At 53.1% G+C, this 15340-nt stretch overlaps 1 protein-coding gene across 8 annotated transcripts in view; it reads right to left on the bottom strand.

The window, feature by feature from the left end:
- LOC119952316 (echinoderm microtubule-associated protein-like 5) overlaps positions 1-15340 on the bottom strand; it is a 298867-nt gene that overhangs the window by 135240 nt on the left and 148287 nt on the right. For all 8 annotated transcript variants that reach the window (XM_038775979.1, XM_038775973.1, XM_038776000.1 and 5 more), the window contains 3 exons: positions 9375-9481; positions 1281-1399; positions 600-786 (listed from right to left, as the gene is read on the bottom strand). In XM_038775979.1, coding sequence (XP_038631907.1) covers positions 600-786; positions 1281-1399; positions 9375-9481 — 413 coding nt within the window. The remainder of the gene's footprint in view (positions 1-599; positions 787-1280; positions 1400-9374; positions 9482-15340) is intronic.

Below are 15340 nucleotides of genomic sequence, written 5' to 3'. Positions count from 1 at the left end.
GGAAGCTGGACTGTTAAAGTTTATATTAGTGGAGACACAACAATAGGGGCCAAAACCCATGTCAGTCATGAAACACATCTCATGGGAACTAATACAAAAGGCAACCCACTTAATGCTGAAAATCCAAAAATGTTGGAACTATCCAGCAACAGCTGACCTGACCTTCTGAGCATTTCCAGTTAATATTTCACAGGAACTGATGTCCATAAGGTTCCTTTTGGAGTAGGGTTGGCTGGTTTAGTTAGCAATCAGAGATGCCTGGACAAGAAAATAAAAATCTGAACTGATCGGCTATCAAACCATTCAGACTTTTCTGGGTTTGATACCATCTCATCAGTATCTAGATTGGATCCCCATTGCGATTTTTCAGGGCATAATCCTTTAAGGTTCTGTAAATGCCATCGCAACTGCAACTCCATCCTGTGAGTTGAGACACAAAATGGTGAAGAAAATGCAAAATAAATATTTCCTTCTAGCCATGAGTTCTTCATACACCTTTTTTTGAATTTTGCAACTGGGCAAAATACTTAATATTTAACAAAATACACCCACTGTGCGATCCTCTCCCATCAATAGTTATTTAAATAAACATGCACTACCTGGCCTGTTGATATATAATCCTTTAAAGGATGAATTGCGAGACAGATAATGTCATCATCATGGCCAAGGTAGAATCGTTGTATATTCTGTTGACGATTATATACTATTCCTACTGCTGCGACATGGTATACAATCTCTCCAGTTTGAGTGTAAAATAGATTGTTCCTGCAGTCATAGCCCCTGTAACTGAAAGATAAAAGAAAGTTACATAGTGGTAATGTCAATTTTTATTCCTATACTGTGTTTTCTTCTGTCGTTCCTCACAGATATATCTTTCTAACATCTGTGGGAGAAATGGATAAAACGACTGAGGTTTCACTCCTTCAATTAGATTTTAAGTTTGTTCTCAGCTCACTAATTTTACCATGTGGGTTTGTTTGTTCTTTAACTTATCCTTGGTATAATGATGAGGAGGCTGGCAAATGTGTCAAGAGTCGCCTATGTTGTAGTGTCAAGCCTTAAATAGAGGGTCAGTTAGCAGCCTCGTTGAGTGTGCGACAACAGGACAAATAAGTTGACAGCTACAGTCGGATAGACCATCTTCTGGAGCCTCCCAGATTTGGTAGCCATCAATCTGTTCCGTTTGCAGATATGGCTCGTTAAGTGAAGAACTTTACTACAGGTATTGGCTCATTGAATTGAACCATTTCAAAAAAAGTATGCTTTCAAGAACATCCTACCCATGAACAAAATGTAAGCGCACACTGCTATCTGGAGGTTTGTCCCGTTTCTTTGAAGTTGCTACTTGACACTTTTCTTTACTTTTCTCTTTAAGCTGAGGTAGGTCTTCTTTGTAAATCTATTGAAAGAAAAACAAATTTCCAACTTTTAGAAGGAAACATTTACACATTAAAGTGGTGCAACTAGAAAAGTGAGCTCATTAGAATAGAGTTTAAACTTCTCTGTGGGGGAAAACTACATTCCAGGATTCCCCGTTCTTTCATTAGAGAATCTGATGCACTACATGATGTGACCATCAATTCACTAGAGACATGATTGTAAGTAAACTGTGGTTTGAATAGTCTTACAACTGAGCCTGCCTGCGACCAGAAGAACTGAGAGCAGGCACACGGCTGCAGCAATTTATACTTCCGGTAGTGGGAGGGGCCGTGGGCGGAGCCAAGGGTGGAGCCCTGTACAAGCTCCTCATCTCCCCCTATGGGCAGGGCTGCGCAACGGCTCACATACAGAGCCCACAAGGACATAATACAATGCAATGGGCAGCACGATAGCATAGTGGTTAGCACAATTGCTTCACAGCTCCAGGGTCCAAGGTTCGATTCCCGGCTTGGGTCACTGTCTGTGCAGAGTCTGCACGTTCGCCCCGTGTGTGCGTGGGTTTCCTCTGGGTGCTCCGGTTTCCTCCCACAGTCCAAAGATGTGCAGGTTAGGTGGATTGGCCATGCTAAATTGCCCTTAGTATCCAAAATTACCCTTAGTGTTGGGTGGGGTTACTGGGTTATGGGGATAGAGTGGAGGTGTGGGCTTTGGTAGGGTGCTCTTTCCAGGAGCCGGTGCAGATTCGATGGGCCAAATGGCCTCCTTCTGTACTGTAACTTCTATGACAATGCAATACAGTGTGAATTACAATATAGTGTGAATTCACCACATTCACCCACTGTAAAAAAAAAATCAAGTCCGGCGGGGGTGACGGGTCTACAAGTTGAGCCGGTCCAGTGGCCGAGTCGTCCTTTGGGATCGGCGGAGCACCGGGGTTGCAGCCCCTTCGGGTGGCTGGGTGGTGACGATCTGGGTGGGTATGAAGGTGGACTCCGGGGGTGTTTCGGCCCGAGCTTCATTCCTGACCGGTGCGACGGGCGACGCAGGAAACCCATAGGCGCGGGGGCGCCGAGCGTGGGCAGGGAACCTATAGGCGCAGGGGCGCAGGTTGTGGGGGGGTTGGGTGGGGTGTAGTGTGAGGGGTACCTCGTCGGTGGTGGAGGTGGTGGTGGATCCAGCAGGCGCCAGGTCCCGGAGGGAAACGGTGTCCTGACGGCCGTCGGCATATTCAATAAAGGCGTATTGGGGGTTCGAATGAAGCAGTAGCACTCTCTCCACTAGTGGGTCTGTTTTGTGTGTCCGGACGTGCTTCCGGAGGAGAACCGGGCCCGGTGTCCTCAACCAGGATGGGAGCGAACCCCCCGTGGTAGTGCCCCTAGAGAAAACAAATAGTCGTTCGTGAGGGCTCTGGTTGGTGGCGGTGCATAGGAGGGACCTAATTGCATGGAGCGCGTCGGGGAGGACCCCCTGCCAATGGGAGGTCGGGAGATTCCTGGACTGGAGGGTCAGTCGGACGGTCTTCCAGACTGTCGCGTTCTCCCTCTCCACCTGCCCGTTCCCCCTGGGGTTGCAGCTGGTAGTCCTGTTGGAGGCGAAGCCCTTGTCGAGCAGGTACTGACGCAGCTCGTCGCTCAAGAAGGACGAACCCCTGTCACGGTGTACGTAGCTGGGGAAACCGAACAGGGTGAAGACACTGTGCAGGGTCCTAATGACTGTGTGGTAGGTCATATCGGGGCACAGGATAGCAAAGGGGATGCCTTTACCAGGTGGGCCTTGTCTGGTCTATAGAAGTGCGGTTTGCACTCCGCGCAGATCGGGCAATCCCTGGTGATGGCTTTTACCTCCTCGGTGGAGAAAGGCAGGTTTCGGGCTTTGACGTAGTGGGCGAGCCGGGTGACCCCCGGGTGGCAGAGGTCGTTGTGGATAGCCTTTAGGCGGTCGTCTTGCGCGCTCGCGCACGTGCCGTGGGACAGGGCATCTGGGGGCTCGTTGAGCTTCCCCGGTCGATATATGATATCGTAATTATAGGTGGAGAGATCGATCCTCCACCACAAGATTTTATCATTTTTAATTTTGCCCCTTTGCGAGTTGTCAAACATGAAGGCAACCGATCTTTGGTCGGTGATGAGGGTAAACCTCCTACTGGTAGTGCCTCCAGTGCCGTACGGCTTCCACAATGGCTTGAGCTTCCTTTTCGACTGAGGAGTGTCGAAGTTCCGAAGCAGAGAAGGTTCGGGAGAAGAAGGCGACTGGTCTCCCTGCCTGATTCAGAGTGGTGGCGAGAGCGACCGCTAAGGAGTCGCTTTCCACCTGGAAGGGGACGGATTCATCCACTGCCCGCATGGCGGCTTTGGCGATGTCCTCCTTGATGCAGTTGAAGGCCTGGCGGGCCTCTGCTGACAGTAGGAAGAGTGTGGTTTTAAATAGTGGGCGGGCTTTGTCCGCATAGGGGGGGGACCCACTCGGCGTAATAAGAGAAGAATTCCAGGCACCTCTTGAGGGCCCTGGGACAATGAGGGAGAGGGAGTTGTAAGAGGGGGCGCATACGGTCCGGATCGGGGCCCAGGACTCCGTTTTCCACGACATAGCCGAGGATGGCTAGTCTGGTAGTGCGGAAAACGCATTTCTCCGTATTGTAGGTGAGATTGAGTTTCTGGGCGGTTTGGAGGAATCGGTGGAGGTTGGCGTCGTGGTCCTGCTGATCATGGCCGCAGATGGTGACATTGTCCAAGTACGGAAACGTGGCCCGCAGCCCGTACTGGTCCACCATTCGGTCCATTGTTCGTTGGAACACCGAGACCCCATTCGTGACGCCAAAGGGGACCTGGAGGAAATGGAAGAGACGGCCATCTGCCTCGAACGCCGTGTAGTGGCGGTCCTCCGGGCGGATTGGGAGCTGGTGGTAAGCAGACTTCAGATCCACCGTGGAGAATATGCGGTACTGGGCAATGTGACTGACCATGTCTGCAATTCTGGGGAGGGGTACGCATCGAGGCGTGTGAACCGGTTAATGGTTTGGCTGTAATCAACCACCATCCGGAACTTTTCCCCGGTCTTGACGACCACCACCTGAGCTCTCCAGGGGCTGTTACTGGCCTCTATGACTCCCTCACGTAGGAGCCGCTGGACTTAGGCTCTAATAAATACCCTGTCCTGCAGGCTGTACCGCCTGCTGCGAGTGGCTACGAGTTTGCAGTTAGCAGTGAGATTAGCGAAGATTGGAGGGGGGTCGATTTTAAGTGTCGCTAGACTGCAGATAGTGAGTGGAGGTAGGGGTCCGCTGAAGCTGAGTGTGAGGCTCTTGAGATTACATTGGAAATCGAGCCCGAGTCAGAGTGGGGAGCAGAGGTCGGGGAGTACGTACAGCTGGAAATTAGAGTAGCTGCCGCCCTGAATCGTTAGGGTTGTGATGGTGCGCCCTTGTATGTGGACCGAGTGCGAGCCCGAGGCCGAGGGAGATAATTTGCCGTGCAGGGAAGATAGGGAGCGAACAGTGTCTTACCAGGTCAGGATGTATGAAGCTCTCGGTGCTCCCGCATTCAAAGAGGTGTCCTGTACCCATTGATTTTAACGGACATCATCGAGCTCTGGAGGTGCTTCGGACGCGACTGGTCCAACGTGACTGCGTTGAGTTGCGGGTACTCGGCGGCACGATCAGCAGTGCTGGAGTGGCCCCGTGATGACTATCCGCTGTGGTCGTAGTCGTCGAGGTTCGGTTCGGTTGATGGCCAAGATGGCGGCCCCCGTTGATCACACGTGGCGGGTGATGAAGAAGATAGTGTCCAAAATGGCCGCCCCCGTGGATCGCACGTGGCGGGCGGCGAGGAAGATGGCGTCCAAGATGGCGGCCCCCATGACTCGGCACGTGGCCGGCCGCGTGGAGGACGATAGCCAAGATGGCGGCCCCCATGAGTCGCACATGTCGGGTGGAGGATGAGTCGGCAGACACGCTGCAGCATTACGGGGTCTGCGGGCCTGCGAGTTTGGGAGGCGAGTGCTCTGGACTGCGGGGGAGTTATAAAGTTATGATTTTGCCAGGCATACTCGGGCATAGTGTCCTTTGCGACCACAGCTGCTGCAAGTCGCGTTGTGGGCTGGGCAGTGCTGCCGTGGGTGTTGGGGTTGGCCACAATAATGGCACGCTGGCGCTCCATAGTGGGTGGGTGGTCGTACGGCGCAGGTCTGGGGCAGTCACTGGTCGGGGGCCCACGATGGGGTCGCTTGGCCCGCGGGGAATGAGTTCAGACTGCGGAACGCGACCTCCATAGCTAACTCTACCGTGTCATCCAAGTTCTGGGCCCCTTTCTCAAGTAATCGCTGGCGCACATAGTTAGACCTCAGCCCTGCAACGTCTACATCACGGACAACGAGTTCCATATGCTGGGAGGCCGTTACAACCTGAAAATTGCAGTCCCGAGCAAGAGCTTTTAAATCGCGCAGAAAGTCCTCTAGCGACTCTGCGGGGCGCTGGCGGCGGGTTGTGAAAATGTGCCGCACGTAGACCTCGTTAATCGGCCGCACGTACAATCAGTCGAGCATAGCCAGGGCCTCAGTATATGAGGTGGTACAATTGAGTTGCGTAGAGATACGATGGCTCACCCGTGCGTGCTGTAGGCTGAGTTTCTGCTCCTCTGTAGTCTCTGATGTGCTTGATTCAGCCAGGTAGGCCTTGAAACATCAAAGCCAGTGTAGGAAGATGTCCTTCGCCTCTGCAGCCTGCGGGTCAAGTTCTAGTCGATCAGGTTTGAGGGCTGATTCCATAGTAGTTTTCTTCAAGTTTTCTAAGACTATTAAATTGATGTGACCATCAATTCACTAGAGACACGATTGGAAGTAAACTGTGGTTTTAATAGTCTTACAACTGAGCCTGCCTGCGACCAGAAGAACTGAGGGCAGGCTCACGGCTGCAGCAATTTATACTTCCGGTAGTGGGAGGGGCCATGGGCGGAGCCATGGGCGGAGGCAAGTGTGGAGCCCTGTACAAGCTCCTCATCTCCCCCTATGGGCAGAGCCACGCAACGGCTCACATACAGAGCCCACAAAGACATAATACAATGCAATGCAATACAGTGTGAATTACAATACAGTGTGAATTCACCACACTACATATACTATCACACATAATGATCTTACTCACAATTGCCCTAAATAGATACATTTAGACTTAAAGTTGCCAGAATAGATTAAAATGGCCACAAACAGATAACTGTAATTCAGGATTTCATACTTTGTGGCATTGACTATAAACTCAAGGAAGTGATGTATTTGTCCCAGAAATTTCTTAGGCTATATATGGAAGAGTTCCATGGAGCCCTGGCCCTTCCCATTATAGAAATGATGAAAAACATTGAAAGAGAACGGCAAAGATTAAGGGCTTTACAGTTTTTTAAAAATTCCTGGGTCCCCATTATGGCAATGGATTTGTGGCCGGCCAGTTCCTCTGTCTGTTAGTATGCAAGGATACTAGTCTATTCAGAAGTCACAGCATCAGCTACCTGACTGAACACTGGGCAGAACAAGGCTACGAGTCTAAATCATAGAATCTCTACATTGAAGAAGGAGGCCATTTGGCACAGCGTGTCTGCACTGACACTTCGAATGAGCACTCTACCCACGTAAAGTTAGTGAAAAGCTGCTAGTCGCCAAATTCCAGCACCTGTTCGGGAAGAGGGAGGATTCAGAATGTCCAAATTACCAAACAGCATGGGTGGAACTCTCTCATAATGGGGCTATGTCCCCGCGCCAGTGAGATAATGGGCGTGAATCACTCTGGACTTTCCGGGAGAAAGTCCAGAATGATTCTGTGTTTTGCAGGGGGCTAGCAGGATCCCAAAGTGCTCCTCGCAGCTCTGGCTGCCGATAAGGGGCCCTGCACTTCCGGCCGTGGGTCTGTGCATATGCGCGGCGGCCCTGTGCGACGTGGCCGACCCACACCGCGGGCCGGCCCCAAAAATATAGGCCCCCCCAGATCGCGTACGCCCGCCGATCGGTGGCTCCCGATCGCAAGCCTGGCCGTCCTGGAGCACCCCCCAGGTGACGAATCTCCCGCCCCCCACCAGGGTGGCCGCGGACTGAGTCAGCAGCTGCCACTGCTTCCGCCGGGTGGAACCATGGGGCACCACGGCCAGTTGGCGGCGGAGGATCGCCGCGGGGGCCTCTTTCAATGGCCCCCGACCGCGCCGCATCAACCGCGCGCGCGCGATTGCCGTTGATTCTCCGGTCCCCGGGAATCGCGGAAGCGGCATCGGACCCGATCACGGGTCTCAGGCCCATTCTCCGCCCCCGTGCCGAGCACGATTGGGGTGCGGAGACACGGAGAATCCCGGCCCTTGTCTTTCGGGACTTGTGGAAGGAAACCGGAGCACCCGGAGGAAACCCTTGCAGACACGGGGAGGACGTGCAGACTCCACAAAGACAGTGACCCAAGCCAGGAATCGAACCTGGGACCCTGGAGCTGTGAAGCAACAGTGCTACCCATTGTGCTACCATGCTATGTCCATTCCCTATCCCTATAACCTAACTTACACATCCCTGGACAGTAATGGGCAATTTAGCGTGGCCAATCCACCTAACCCGCACATCTTTGGACCATGGGAGGAGACTGCCGCACCCAGAGGAAACACACACAGACACAGGAAGAATGCATAAACGTCACAGACAGTGACCCAAGGACAGAATTGAACCCAGGTCCCTGATGCTGATCACTGCCACCATGCTGCCCTCATAGTCTCACCGTAGCTACATCAGATATTCCTGGGATTTATAGGGGCAGGGGTCATGTTGGATGAAAAATGTGATGGAACAAATGCAAATGCATGAGGTAGGATAAAGTCTTGCATCGAAAGCAAAAGAATGGAAGGTAAATTAGGGAACATAAGATAAAAAGAATATGTGTAGGGATGGCATTCTCCGGCCATTGGGATTCTCTGTTCCCGCCAGCAGCGTACTCCTGCCAATTTGTTTCCTGCTGGCGTGGAGTGGCTTGAAAGTGGCGCAAGTAAGAGAATCCCATCACCAGCGAATGGCACACCGCCAAGAAACATGTGGGTGGGGGACCGGAGCCCTAGAATATAAGAGCTAGCTCAGCTGTGATAGACTGAATGGCTTCAATTTATGTTGTGATTTCTATGATTCCAATAAAGAGGCCACCCCCGAGTTGTAGCCTCACACTGCTCCAGCTCATCACTGAACTACCTGCTAATTTAAAATTTATGTTTTCATGTTTTTTTACATTAGCAGAGAGCCGACACTTCAATCTATTTTTATCTCAAAATGTAACCTACATTTGGAGTCATTAATGATTATTTGCACATTTGACTCTAAGTGGGAGGCAGGGCTTTAACCTGAATGCAATATGCAATTGACAGTCATTTGCAGTGGAACAGACATCCAAAGGTTATGATTGTAATTTTATTTAAAATTGCATAATTATATTAACAAGTGGCTTTTGAGAGTAAGACTTGAATTTTCCTGTCCCCCTGAAGTGGTTTTCCCGTGGCAGAGGTGGCTCACCATTGGTCGTCAGCGGGATCTTCTGGTCCCTTCAAAGCTAATGACAACTTACATGTCTCACCCATCGCGCCGCCGGAGAACCAGCTGTTGGGATCGACTTTGGTGGGACAGGAAGTTCCAGCCGGCGGGATTGGCTGGAAAGTCCTGCCCAAAATGTCAATTGAAAATGAAATGAAATGAAAATCGCTTATTGTCACAAGTAGGCTTCAAATGAAGTTATTGTGAAAAGCCCCTAGTCGCCACATTCCGGCGCCTATTTGGGGAGGCTGGTACAGGAATTGAACTGTGCTGCTGGCCTGCCTTGGTCTGCTTTAAAAGCCAGGGATTTAGCCCTGTGCTAAACCAGCCCCTGATAAGTATGCAGTACAGAGATGCCAAATTGAACTATAAGTATCATCCCTTTCTGTTACTTATACAGATTTTGCTTTCTAAATATGCTGTAAAAATGCTTCGTTAATGCAATTTATAAATACATAACTTACCTGTCGATGATAACTTATCTGTAATTCTTGTTCAATCTCAGAATCAAGTTCTGGTACGTCAGACTGATCAGAGTCAGATTGATCACTATTGGAGTCTGCAACACTTTCTGTAATTAAGACAGATAACTTTAATCTAAAATTAAAACAAAATAGATTATTTAATGTAAAGTCCATCATTGGTGGGTGTGCCGTCAATTGTCTGAGCCTCCCTCCCTAAGTCTCTCCCCCTCTCCTCCTTTAAGGCATTCCTTAAAACCTTCTTTGGAAAAGCTTTTGGTCAACTGTCCTAATATCTCTTTAAATGGATCAGTATGGAATAAAGTATGACAACACTGCTGTTAAATGTCTTGGGTATTTTGCTACATTGTTCGAGTGAGCCGCACATTCGGTGGGATCTCACTCCGGCGGGGCTGAACAGCTGATTCCCCGCGATAGCGGGACCACGGGGGCGGCAAAAAGGCTGCCGGAAAAGAAGAGGAGAGTGGGCTGCAGCAGATGGAAGTGTGGGAGGCCAGCAGGTGAGGAAGAAAGAGAGAGAGAGAGAGACGGAGGCAAGGAGGAAGCTGACCTGAAGGGTAAGATGGCGGACCCACGGACCTACCTTCCTCCAGGACAAAGAAAAAAAGTTTGGAGTTGCTGAGGAGGGACAGATTGGACCCACTTCAGATGCCCAGGAGGTAAAATTTAAGGAGCTGGGCGAAGGAAAGCGGCAGCGAAGGCGCTGAGGAGCGGGCTGCGGCACATGGAACAGCGGGATTCCAGAAGGCAGAAGAAGAAGGAGAAAAAGGGACAGAGACAAGGACCGGAAGAAAATTACCTGGGACCTAAGATGGCGGACACACGGACCCCGGACTCAGCAATCCAGCTGGCGCTGGATAACATGCTCCAGGTAATGAAGTCCAGTTTTGAAGCGCTGAAGCGGGACAGCTTGGACCCAATCCAGAAAGCGGTGGATCAGCTGAACCAGAGGCTGGACGCCCAGGATGTTAAAGTTAAGGAGCTGGGAGAGGCGGTGGAGGAGCAGGCGGATGCGCAAACGGTTGCAGCGCTAGAAGTGGACGGCCTGAAAGAGCGGCAGAGAAGACTGCTGGACAGAGTGGAGGAGCTGGAGAATAGAGTCCGCAGGAACAATCTGAGGATGGTCGGCCTCCCGGAGGGGGCGGAGGGAGCTGATGCTGCAGCGTTTGTAGCAGACCTGCTGAAGCAGCTGATGGGGACTGAAGCCTTTCCGCGACCGCTGGAGCTGGAGGGGGCACACAGAGTGCAGGCAAGGCAGGGGCGGCCGGGCGGACCCCCCCCGCCCGATGGTGATTAGGTTCCACAGGTTCGTGGACAAGGAGCGGGTGCTGCAGTGGGCAAAGAGCGCCAGGAGCAGCACGTGGAACAACAGTGTTCTCCGCATTTATCAGGACCTAAGCCAGGAGGTGGCTCGGCGGCGAGCAGCCTTTAAGAATGTCAAGGAGGTGCTGTTCAAGAAGCACGTGAAGTTTGGTCTGCTGTTCCCAGCTCGGCTATGGGTCACGCACCAGGGTCAACACCACTACTTCTCCGAACCCGAAGAAGCGATGGATTTTATGAGGGACCTGGGGCTGGTCCCGAAAGGAGGCCCCATGGACGCGAGTTAGGGCCCGAGGATTTCTGTGGGAAGGAACGCCGAATGTGCCTGGACTGCTGCTCAACGGTTTGCTGGGCCAAGCAGAACATTTGAGACTCTTTCCTTTGTTCATGGACATTTATGTGCTTTTTCTCTTTTTTCTGTGGTTTTTTCTCTTTTTTTTCCTGTTTGGGCTGGTTTGTGCTTTTTGTGCAGCTCGCGGAAGACACTGGAGCCGGCTTGCCCCAGTGGGTGGGGAGGAGGACGGGGAAACAAGGGGAATGGGACAGGAAGGCGCCGGAGTGTTGAGTCACCGGGCTAGCAGATTGGCTAGTCAAGGAAGTCAGATGGGGGGGGAAGTTACAGCCAGTAGATGGCAGGGGTGGGGGTATCGGGGGATGGGGTTAGGGGAGGGGGGGTTGTTCTGCTGACGGGAGAGGGACTTGAAATAGGCACTGGAAAGGAGGTCGAGGGTGGAGGCAGCCAAAGGGCGGGCCAGGAATGGCGCGACGCACGGGTCAGGGGCCGGCCCGAGAAAGGCTATGGCTGACCGGCGGGGTGGGGGGTGGGGGGGGGTGGGATGTGCCCCCCGACCAGGCTGATCACCTGGAACGTCAAGGGACTGAATGGGCCGGTTAAGAGGGCGCGGGTGTTCGCGCACTTGCGGGCCCTGAGGGCGGACGTAATTATGTTGCAGGAGACACATCTGAAAGTGTCAGACCAGACCAGTCTAAGGAAGGGCTTGATTAGCCAGGTCTTCCACTCGGACTTGGACTCGAAGTCCAGAGGGGTGGCAATCATGATCAACAAGCGCGTGCAATTTGAGGCAGAGGGCATATCCGCAGACAGGGGGGGCAGATACCTGATGGTACGGGGCAGACTGGAGGGGAGAAGAGTGGTGCTGGTGAATATATATGCCCCGAACTGGGATGACGTGGACTTCATTAAAAGAGTGCTGGGGAAGATCCCGGACTTGGATTCTCGCAGGCTAATAATGGGAGGGGACTTTAACATGGTCCTTGACCCGACTTTGGATCGGTCGTGTCCCAGAACGGGTAGACTCTCAGCAATGGCAAGGGAACTGAAAGGGTTTATGGAGCAAATGGGGGCAGTGGACCCCTGGAGAGAGGGACAGCCAACAGGAAGGGGCTACTCGTTTTACTCGCACGTCCATAAAGTATATTCCAGGATAGATTTCTTTGTACTAAGCAGGGACTGTATGGGGGAGGTAAAGAACACGGAATACTCAGCAATTACCATTTCAGACCATGCCCCGCATTGGGTGGACCTGCAGTTCGGGGGAGCGAGCTATCAACGCCCGCAATGGAGGCTAGATGTGGGACTGCTGTCGGAGGAGGGGATCTGCGAGAGGCTTCGGAAATGTATAAAAAATTACCTGCAGGTGAATGACACTGGGGAGGTCTCAGTGGCGACCGTGTGGGAGGCGCTAAAGGCAGTAGTGCGGGGGGAGCTGATTTCAATTGGTGCCCACAGAGCCAAGGCAGACCGGGCAGAGATGGATAGATTGGTCAGGGAAATGGGTCGGATAGATGAAGAGCACGCGGAGTCCCCGGTGGAGGTTTTACTCAGGGAGAGGCAGAGGCTACAGGCGGAACTGGGGGCACTATCCACGAGCAGGGCCGTGGAACAGCTTAGGAAGGCGAGGGGAGTGGTGTACGAGTATGGGGAAAAGGCTAGCAGACTGTTAGCGCAGCAACTCAGGTGGAGGGAGGCGGCCAGGGAAATAGGTAGAGTGAGGGACGAGGGGGGGGGCGCAAAGTGGAGGATCCGGTAGAATTGAATAGGGTATTCCGGGACTTCTGTCGTAAGCTGTATACTTTGGAGCCGCCGGAAGAACCGGAGGGGATGAAAAGGTTTCTGGACGGGTTAACATTCCCAACAGTTGGGGGGGGGGGGGGGGGGGGGGGGGCGCGAGTGGAAGAGTTGGGGGCCCAGATTAGAGTAGAGGAGGTATTGGGGGGCCTAAAGGCCATGCAGTCGGGGAAGTCCCCGGGGCCGGATGGATACCCAGTAGAGTTTTATAGGAAGTTCTCTGAGCTGGTGGGCCCGGTCTGGGCGAGGGTTTTCAATGAGGCAAGGGACAGAGGGACCCTGCCGCCGACAATGTCACAAGCCACTATATCTCTGATATTGAAGCGGGGTAAAGACCCGGAGGTGTGCGGGTCCTACAGGCCAATCTCCCTGATTTGCCAAGCTCCTGGCAAAGGTACTGGCGGGTAGAATGGAGGACTGTGTACCGGAGGTGATTGGGGAGGATCAAACGGGGTTCGTGAAAGGTAGGCAGCTGGCGGCCAATCTGAGGAGATTGCTCAATGTGATAATGATGCCCCCGGCGGGTAGAGAGGTGGAGGTAGTGGTGGCAATGGACGCTGAGAAGGCCTTTGACCGGGTGAAGTGGGACTATCTATGGGAGGTGCTCGGTAGGTTTGGGTTCGGGGAGGGATTGGTGGATTGGATCAAATTATTATATCAGGCCCCGAGGGCCAGCGTCAGGACCAACAGAGAAGTGTCGGAGTACTTTAGGTTGTACCGAGGGACCAGGCAGGGCTGCCCGCTCTCCCCGCTGCTGTTTGCGCTGGCCATAGAGCCGCTGGCGATTGCGCTGAGAGCCGCAGAGGGTTGGAAGGGGATGGTGAGGGGCGGGGTTGAACACAGGGTTTCTCTTTATGCAGACGACCTGCTCCTGTACGTGTCGGACCCAGTGGCTGGGATGGGAACTATACTGGGAATGCTGAGGGAATTCGGCCAGTTCTCAGGATACAAATTAAATACGGTCAAGCGTGAAATGTTTGTGGTCCAGGCAAGGGGCCAGGAGAACAGATTGAGAGGGCTACCGTTTAGGCTAGTTGAGGAAAATGTCCGGTATTTGGGAATCCAGGTGGCACGAGACTGGGGCAGGCTGCATAAGTTAAATTTGGCCAGGGTGGTGGAGCAAATGAAGGGAGAGTTTCGGAGATGGGATGCACTCCCGCTGTCGCTGGCAGGGAGGGTGCAGACTGTAAAGATGACAATCCTCCCTCGATTTTTGTTCATTTTTCAGTGCCTCCCGATCTTTATCCCACAGTCCTTCTTCAAAAGAGTTAACGGGCTGATCATGAGCTTTGTCTGGGCGGGAAAGTCTCCGCGGGTGAAGAAGGCGATGTTGGAGAGGAACCGCAGCGAGGGAGGGCTGGCTTTGCCGAGTCTGGTCAATTATTACTGGGCGGCCAACATCGCTATGATAAGGAAGTGGATGGTGGGTACGGGGTCTATTTGGGAGCGGGTGGAGGCGGCTTCGTGCAGGGGTCCAGTTTGGAAGCCCTGGTCACGGCTCCTCTACCGCTGCCGCCGGCCAAGTACACCACCAGCCCGGTAGTGGTGGCGACCCTGCGGATATGGGGCCAGTGGAGGAGGCATGTGGGGGAGATGGGGGCGTCTGTCTGGGCGCCAATCTGCGACAACCATCGGTTTGCCCCCGGCAGTATGGATGGGGGGTTCCGAGTATGGCGGCGAGCAGGGGCGGGAAGGGTGGGTGATATGTTCCTGGAAGGGAGCTTCGCGAGTTTGAGGAGCTTGGAGGAGAAATTTGGATTGGTAAGGGGAAATGATTTTAGATATTTACAGTTGCGGGACTTTGTTCGTAGACAGGTCCCATCTTTCCCGCGCCTCCCGCCAATGGGGATCCTCGACAGAATAGTCTCTAGGAGGGAAGAAGGGGAGGGCAGAGTCTCAGGTATATATAAGGTGCTCATGAGGGAGGAAGGGTCCCAGACAGAGGAACTGAAACTTAAATGGGAGGAGGGGATAGGTGGGGAAATGGAGGATGGGCTGTGGGCCTGAGTAGGGTAAACTCGACCGCAACATGTGCTAGGCTCGGGCTGATCCAATTTAAGGTCGTTCACCGGGCCCATATGACGGTGGCTCGGATGAGCAAATTTTTCGGGATAGAGGACAAATGCGTTAGGTGCGCGGGAGGACCACATGTTTTGGGCATGCCCTGAGCTGAGGGGGTACTGGGAGGGATTTGCGGGGGTCATGTCCCAGGTGCTAAAAACAAGGGTGGTGATGAGTCCAGGGGTGGCAATTTCTGGGGTTTCGGAAGACCCGGGGGTCCAGGGGGAGAAAGAGGCCGATGTGCTGGCCTTTGCTTCCCTGATAGCCCGGCGACGAATATTATTGGCGTGGAGGGACTCAAAGCCCCCGAAGACGGAGTGGTGGCTTGCGGACATGTCGAGTTTCCTGGGGATGGAAAAAATTAAGTTCGCCTTGAGGGGATCTGTGCAGGGGTTCACCCGGAGGTGGCAACCATTTATTGACTTCTTTGCGGGAGAGTGAGCGTCAGCAGGGGGGTGGGGGGAGGGGGGTGGGGGGT

The sequence above is a fragment of the Scyliorhinus canicula genome, chromosome 2, assembly GCF_902713615.1.
Source record: "Scyliorhinus canicula chromosome 2, sScyCan1.1, whole genome shotgun sequence".
In the NCBI taxonomy this organism is placed as follows: domain Eukaryota; kingdom Metazoa; phylum Chordata; class Chondrichthyes; order Carcharhiniformes; family Scyliorhinidae; genus Scyliorhinus; species Scyliorhinus canicula.
This window is presented reverse-complemented; position numbering and strand designations above follow the sequence as displayed.